The sequence below is a fragment of the Anguilla rostrata genome, chromosome 17, assembly GCF_018555375.3.
Source record: "Anguilla rostrata isolate EN2019 chromosome 17, ASM1855537v3, whole genome shotgun sequence".
NCBI classification, from domain to species: Eukaryota; Metazoa; Chordata; class Actinopteri; order Anguilliformes; family Anguillidae; genus Anguilla; species Anguilla rostrata.
The window spans coordinates 12,139,204-12,147,820 of record NC_057949.1 but is presented as its reverse complement, the minus strand read 5'-3'; the positions used below and the strand labels follow the sequence as shown (position 1 = coordinate 12,147,820).

The window sequence follows — 8,617 nt, the reverse complement described above, 5'->3', positions numbered from 1 at the left end:
ATACGAGGCAAGTTGCTCCCTGTTTGACATTTAAATGGCTTTTCTGGGTTTAAAAAAAAAAAAAAGATCAGAATGGTTTTTATTCTGGGTTCAATGCTGACTTGTATGCATGAAAATGAACTTATGAAGAAATTTGTTCCGTAAATCCATATGTTCTTACAAATACACTATGTAGTTCCTCTAACCACTTTGTGCTTATAAAAAGCAGCGATGGAATTTAGTCACCCATAAAGCCATTTTGACACTAAGGTGATAAGTGGGAGGATATCTTGGAGAGTGGGCAGGAGAGGGAGTTCTCGGCTCTCTTTATAAAGCCCGTCTGATGATACTGCAGAGCTTTGCGAGAGACTTCGTACTCCGGCAGTGTGCACTGGAGATAAAGCATCAGATTCAGTCTCAAATGGAATCTGTTCCCTGAGCTGGACTGCATGCGTTCCATCATTGTGTTTCGACAGGTGATTATTAGGACAAAATGTGTTTTTTTACATTAGCAGCTTCTCTGTGCAATACTGCCATATTTCCCAAACAAGCCATTTAAAAACCAAACAAGAAAACGAGATTATGCTTTCTGATTTGGGTAATTAAAATTGAGGGAATAATTTCTCTTGTAGCCTATATAAAATCTTTTTGGGTCACAATTATGAAAAATCCGCCAAAATGTATTTTTCATGGGTAGCTTATCAGGATTTGAGGGCACACTTCATTTTCAATGTCATAATACGTGCCTTAAAAAATAAAACCGTTTTAAATTATTATGAACGCCAAATCAAGTTTTTTTTAACACAGTTCGTGGTATCGAAAACGTGAAAAATCATGTTGCCTTCAAGGCTGCAAAACACGCCACTCTTTTAATGCTCTAACCTCAGCATGAGATTAGAGAGGTGGTCCGGCTGGCTCTTGGATTGCTGGCTGTAAATCATTTTACTGTAAGTTATCATTCCTCATGTTTTATTTATATGACTCCCACCCTCGTGCCTACCTGCTGATAAAACTTGGAAATCATTCACATACCACCGGAGTACGGACGAAAATACGTCCAAAACCACGTGGAGGCATACGAGCTGAAACTAATTCGTCTGGGTCTATGACTAGATTATACGACCGAGCTTCAGTTCACTTAAGTTCTATGTTGTGTTTACTATCCTTGATTAGATTGTTCGGTATGCTTTATTTTATTTTACTTTATTATTTTTTGCTTACTTTGATACAGACGTCAAACGGCGCGTAAAGTTATACCTTTACATAGCCTACATTAAGAAGGTTACAACGACATCATGAATGCGCCTGGAACTACATATTACATGATACTGCGCTGTGCACATTTTGTTTTGGAATTTCAAAAGTAGAAACGACCCTCGTGAAGCATTGAATGTATTTTGGAGAAATGGGTTCATTTGAAGGTGCGGCAGTGGTTCCTTGGAATCAGAAGAACGTTTCTGTGTTCTCCTTCAGCAATTTATCATCGCCAGCGCCTTTCACAGAATCCTCTGGTTCCTTCAACGAGCTCCTGATTACTTCTTTACTCGGGACAATCTTAACTGTGATGTGCTTGGTTGGCGTGATCGGAAATATTTACACGCTAATCATAATGAGTATTTCTGCAAACGTGACCGGTTCTTTGTGCATTTATATCGCAAATTTAGCCCTGGCAGACTTGTTATACCTGTCAACTATACCATTTGTAGTTTGTACTTATTTTTTGAAGGACTGGTACTTTGGAGACATCGGATGCCGGATTGTGTTCAGCCTTGATTTCCTCACTATGCATGCCAGCATCTTCATCCTCACCATAATGAGTACGGAAAGGTACCTTGCGGTGGTGAATCCTCTTGACAGCTTCGGCAGATCCAGACACTATAGACGGACAGTTACCTGCGCCGTTTGGGTCGCGTCTTTTTTGCTGGCGCTCCCGACTATGATCATGATTGATCTGAAAAGAAACGTTGAAAACGGAGTTGTGAAGCGCATGTGCCACCCGACATGGCAGATCCAGGCATACAAGGTGTACCTGACTGTGCTATTCAACACCTGCATCTTGGCTCCCGGGGTTATCATTGGATATTTGTATATCAGGTTAGCCAGGACTTACTGGATATCTCAAACCGAGGTTTTCACAACTAAGGACGTGCATCGGTGTCCCAAGCAGAAAGTGTTGTACATGATTTTCTGTATCGTTCTTATATACTGGACTTGTTTCTTACCTTTTTGGTTATGGCAGTTACTGAGCATACACTACTTCGGACATAGGGGACTGTCACATAGAACGACGATGTACGTAAACTTCGTTGTTACTTGTCTTGCCTACAGCAACAGTTGCATAAACCCTTTTCTCTATACATTGTTAACAAAAAATTACAAGGAATACTTGAAAGGACGTCAGAAGAACTGTAGATTTACGAGAAAATTCAGACACTCCTCTCAACGGTCTGTTTCGTCTGGAAGTCACCAGTTCACGGACACGCTTACCGTCACGCATTTAAGGAGTGCTACGGGTGGCTGCAATGTTTAAGTGTGAAATATGTTCTGAACAAGACACCGCACCATTTGGCAATCTTCAGTACGATGCAATATGTGTGTTACTTCTCCATTAAATGAATATACATTTTCATTGGAACAATCTAGGTTGATGCTCATGGTGTGATGCCACGAATCTTAATGGTAAATTATGAAAAGTAATTTTTCATTCGTATTACACTTGGGAATTAACGTTCAACTGCACATTTGGCACTCATGCATGTATAAGTTCTGGAACAGTAAATACATCCACAGCTGTCCTGAATGCTGAAGTCAATTAAGTTAACCGAATTATTTGGTTTATTGGACTATATAATTTATTTTGCATTTGACTGAACAATTAATTAGTCAGGACTAAATGTTCGCACAAGCTTGGAGTTTTTTTGGGAAAGAATTTATCATGATTCTGAATGCAAGCGCGGTGGCCAATATTCAAGACTCCCTGGACGGTAGATATGTCACTGAATCTTGTTTTGGACATTTGCACAATATTATGCTTATTTGAAGACGTTATTCACTGAGAGCATTGTAGGGACGTAAATGGTAAGCATGCTGAAAAACGCATTCCGGCGAGAATACAATTGGAGGAATGTTCTCCACACAAAAACGTAACCTGTCGTTATCCTAGTGCTTTGATCGATGGTGTTATGCTCTGTGTGGGATTAAGATGCATTCCATTCTTGAGCAAAGCCAATTTTTCCAGCCCAAGTATTTCAAAAAAAAATTCTAAGAACGGTATTTGTTAAACATGCTTAATGGTAATATCAAAAATTGTACCTCAATGACGAAGTCACAAAGTTATCTCGAATCTACACGTACCCGATTGTGTGCAAATCTCACATCCTCGTTTGTGCTTGAATAAAGATGCATGATAAAGCGAGGATTATTGCCTCGAGAGAACATTTCAATGAGCAAAATGTCTTGAGCGAAAGGCGACGCGATTCCTTAAACGATGATATAGCAGTGTAAACTAGTTGAAGTTAATTGCATGAATTTCTCTGTAGAACTATAGCCTGTTGGTATGGCGTGGCTGTTCAGCTTATTTGTTACTTCGTTCTTTGTTTCTACATAAAGAGTCCGGTCCCCTCTATTAAGCACAAGTGATATTGAAACTTTGCAATAAATCTATTATTACCATTTTATCAATAGCTACTGTTTATAGTGCAACGCTTTAATTTTCTCGGAATTAGGGGAACACAGCATAAAATAGGATCCCTTAGGAATACCTTTTTCGTAGATTTCCATATGGGTGAAAATCTGAAATTAGTTTACACAAAGCTCATATATTCCAATGTACAAATGCTACATTTTAAATACGTAACTGATCAATCATTTTTTTAAGTAAAATATTTGTTTATTATTGGCATCTTACCCCATGTTCCCTAATATCACTGTTACTAATTTCTTGTGTCCACTTCTCATCTTACAGTCCTGAAGATTTCATAGAATCTTTACAATCAACAATTGATTGACACCCAGATCAATAGTGATTTAACTTTTATATCCAATCAGCGATGTGAATTCAATTAAGGCTTGTACATGGTCCTCTATTGGAGATTTGTGTCATCTGATCATTGCTTAACGTGTAAAATGTTGAGCTTGTATTTGTATAAGGTGACTTTTGTCAACGCTGGGCATTTCATCTTCCGAAGTCATTTTGACTATTGAATGTGTGACGTCTTGCACGAAAACGCAATGCAAAATGCGATGAGAATCAACAATAGGAAAGGACCCATGTAAAGAAAACACGACTGCAATGTACTCGCAAGTGCTCATGAAAATGCATGTCAACAATTCCCCCCATTCCCTCACTCTGACTTGTACCCCTGTGGATTTCTTTGCAACACGTTTGTTGTGGCTTTATCATAATAGATTGCGGTAGTACACGTTTTCAGTAATAGAAAAGATCACTAATTTTATTCAATTATTGATTGCCCTTGGTGAGACTCGGCTATAAATATTTTATTTAAATGTGTTTTCGTTGTTGTTGTTGTTGTTTTTTAAAGGCCATTTATGCTTCTCTCCCTGGACTGTCGAGATGCAAATCATATGCAATCGTACAGTTGCAGCACATCAAATCCCATGTAGTCCAATTTGAAGGAAAAAGTGGCACAAAGGTACTGTTTAGCTTGCTGTCTATCACTGTTTATTTACAACTACAGGGGATTTTCAGGAAGGACAGCAAAGTGCTTAAATCTATTATTCTTCAAAGCGTCAAACTCAGCACGATCAATGATTCATAGAATGAAATGCAGAACCTTTCTTATTGGGCAGGTTCGTTTGTCTTTCAATTTATATAAAATTTAAACTCAAAATCAACTTTTGTCCATACTGAAAAAACTGATTGTACTTGAAAGAAAATCTTGATGTAATTCATTGTTTATTGTAATTTGTTATTTTTATATAGCTTTGGGGTGACTTGTTTTCGGTGAACTGCTTTCTCATCTCTGATATAACTAGTTTTTTCATATCCGGGTGAGTTTTCAGCTTTGTTATATAAATAAATATGTTTTAAAAAAACTTGTTGCACATTCATTTTTGGATTTAGCCTATTTCCTCACTGTTAAGGGCCCAAATTAGGGTTAGGGTTAGGAAAACCGTAAGTCTGAGGGTAAAGGCGAGTTCACAGCAGTGTTCAGCAGCTTGAAGAATGGTTAGGACACAGGTTTGTTAATGATTTTGAATGAGTAAAATATTTTCTACTGTAGCATGGGTACCTATGGCCATTAAAAAATGAGCAATATATTAAATATTTTTTCAATGAAAAAAAATCTTTGTATAAGACCTGAAACATATTATTTTGCATTTGTATTATTGTATTCATGATATTTACCTTGATTCTTAATCAATTTTAAATGGGTTTTCTGAAGTTTTCCAAGCTACCAATGGCTTCAATTAGGGTTAAGGGCCCAAACTAGGGTTAGGGTTAGGAAAACCGTAAGTCTGAGGGTAAAGGCAAGTTGACGGCTGTGTTCAGCAGCTTGAAGAATGGTTAGGACAGAGGTTTGGTAATGATTTTGAATTAGTCAAATATTTTCTACTGTAGCATGGGTACCTATGGCCATTAAAAAATGAGCAATATATTAAATATTTTTCAATGAAAAAAAATCTTTTTAAAAGACCTGAAACATATCATTTTCCATTTGTATTATTGTGTTCGTGATATTTACCTAGATTATTAATAGATTTAAAATGGGTTTTCTGAAGTTTTCCAAGCTACCAATGGCTTCGATTAGGGTAAAGGGCCCAAATTAGGGTTAGGGTTAGGAAAACCGTAAGTCTGAGGGTGAAGGCAAGTTGACGGCTGTGTTCAGCAGCTTGAAGAATGGTTAGGACACAGGTTTGGTAATGATTTTGAAAGAGTCAACTATATTCTTCTGTAGCATGGGTACCTATGGCCATTAAAAAAGAGCAATATATTAATATTTTTTCAATGAAAAAAAATCTTTTTAAAAGACCTGAAACATATTATTTTCCATTTGTATTATTGTATTCGTGATATTTACCTTGATTTTTAATAGATTTAAAATGGGTTTTCTAAAGTTTTCCAAGCTACCAATGGCTTCAATTAGGGTTAAGGGCCCAAATTAGGGTTAGGGTTAGGAAAACCGTAAGTCAGAGGGTAAAGGCGAGTTGACGGCTGTGTTCAGCAGCTTGAAGAATGGTTAGGACACAGGTTTGTTAATGATTTTGAATGAGTCAAATATTTTCTACTGTAGCATGGGTACCTATGGCCATTAAAAAATGAGCAATATATTAAATATTTTTTCAAGGAAAAAAATCTTTTTAAAAGACCTGAAACATATTATTTTCCATTTGTATTATTGTATTCGTGATATTTACCTTGATTTTTAATAGATTTAAAATGGGTTTTCTGAAGTTTTCCAAGCTACCGATGGCTTCAATTAGGGTTAAGGGCCCAAATTAGGGTTAGGGTTAGGAAAACCGTAAGTCTGAGGGTGAAGGCAAGTTGACGGCTGTGTTCAGCAGCTCGAAGAATGGTTAGGACACAGGTTTGTTAATGATTTTGAATTAGTCAAATATTTTCTACTGTAGCATGGGTACCTATGGCCATTAAAAATTAGCAATATATTAAATATTTTTTCAAGGAAAAAAATCTTTTTAAAAGACCTGAAACATATCATTTTCCATTTGTATTATTGTATTCGTGATATTTACCTTGATTTTTAATAGATTTAAAATGGGTTTTCTGAAGTTTTCCAAGCTACCAATGGCTTCAATTAGGGTTAAGGGCCCAAATTAGGGTTAGGGTTAGGAAAACCGTAAGTCTGAGGGTAAAGGCGAGTTGACGGCTGTGTTCAGCAGCTTGAAGAATGGTTAGGACACAGGTTTGTTAATGATTTTGAATGAGTCAAATATTTTCTACTGTAGCATGTGTACCTATGGCCATAAAAAAAAGAGCAATATATTAATATTTTTTCAATGAAAAAAAATCTTTTTAAAAGACCTGAAACATATTATTTTCCATTTGTATTATTGTATTCGTGATATTTACCTTGATTTTTAATAGATTTAAAATGGGTTTTCTGAAGTTTTCCAAGCTACCAATGGCTTCAATTAGGGTTAAGGGCCCAAATTAGGGTTAGGGTTAGGAAAACCGTAAGTCTGAGGGTGAAGGCAAGTTGACGGCTGTGTTCAGCAGCTTGAAGAATGGTTAGGACACAGGTTTGTTAATGATTTTGAATTAGTCAAATATTTTCTACTGTAGCATGGGTACCTATGGCCATTAAAAAATGAGCAATATATTAATATTTTTTCAATGAAAAAAAATCTTTTTAAAAGACCTGAAACATATCATTTTCCATTTGTATTATTGTATTCGTGATATTTACCTTGATTCTTAATCAATTTTAAATGGGTTTTCTGAAGTTTTCCAAGCTACCAATGGCTTCAATTAGGGTTAAGGGCCCAAATTAGGGTTAGGGTTAGGAAAACCGTAAGTCTGAGGGTAAAGGCAAGTTGACGGCTGTGTTCAGCAGCTTGAAGAATGGTTAGGACACAGGTTTGTTAATGATTTTGAATGAGTCAAATATTTTCTACTGTAGCATGGGTACCTATGGCCATTAAAAAATGAGCAATATATTAATATTTTTTCAATGAAAAAAATCTTTTTAAAAGACCTGAAACATATCATTTTCCATTTGTATTATTGTATTCGTGATATTTACCTTGATTCTTAATCAATTTTAAATGGGTTTTCTGAAGTTTTCCAAGCTACCAATGGCTTCAATTAGGGTTAAGGGCCCAAATTAGGGTTAGGGTTAGGAAAACCGTAAGTCTGAGGGTAAAGGCAAGTTGACGGCTGTGTTCAGCAGCTTGAAGAATGGTTAGGACACAGGTTTGTTAATGATTTTGAATGAGTCAAATATTTTTACTGTAGCATGGTACCTATGGCCATTAAAAATGAGCATATATAAATTTTTTCAAGAAAAAAAAATCTTTTTAAAAGACCTGAAACAATCATTTTCCATTTGTATTATTGTATTCGTGATATTTACCTTGATTTTAATCAATTTTAAATGGGTTTTCTGAAGTTTTCCAAGCTACCAATGGCTTCAATTAGGGTTAAGGGCCCAATTAGGGTTAGGGTTAGGAAACCGTAAGTCTGAGGTAAAGGCAAGTGACGGCTGTGTTCAGCAGCTTGAAGAATGGTTAGGACACAGTCAAATATTTTCTACTGTAGCATGGGTACCTATGGCCATTAAAAATGAGCAATATATTAATATTTTTTCAATGAAAAAAATTTTTAAAAGACCTGAAACATATCATTTCCATTGTATTATTGTATTCGTGATATTTACCTTGATTCTTAATAATTTAAATGGGTTTTCTGAAGTTTTCCAAGCTACCAATGGCTTCAATTAGGGTTAAGGCCCAAATTAGGTTAGGGTTAGAAAACCGTAAGTCTGAGGGTAAAGGCAAGTTGACGGCTGTGTTCAGCAGCTTGAAGAATGTTAGGACACAGGTTTGTTAATGATTTTGAATGAGTCAAATATTTTCTACTGTAGCATGGGTACCTATGGCCATAAAAAAATGAGCATATATAATATTTTTCAATGAAAAAAATCTTTTAAAAGACCTG

The 8,617-nt window shown here is 36.1% G+C and overlaps 1 protein-coding gene across 1 annotated transcript; it reads left to right on the top strand.

The window, feature by feature from the left end:
- The first annotated feature begins 1,003 nt into the window (after positions 1 to 1,003).
- LOC135243792 (urotensin-2 receptor-like) lies at positions 1,004 to 5,033 on the top strand. The gene has a single exon (XM_064315824.1). It carries the CDS (start codon positions 1,370 to 1,372, stop codon positions 2,507 to 2,509), a length of 1,140 nt encoding a protein of 379 aa, XP_064171894.1. The 5' UTR covers positions 1,004 to 1,369; the 3' UTR covers positions 2,510 to 5,033.
- Positions 5,034 to 8,617: the final 3,584 nt, after the last annotated feature.

Excerpts from the sequence above, each read along its gene's own strand:
- LOC135243792 (XM_064315824.1), top strand. The coding sequence starts at position 1,370 with ATGTATTTTGGAGAAATGGGTTCATTTGAAGGTGCGGCAGTGGTTCCT.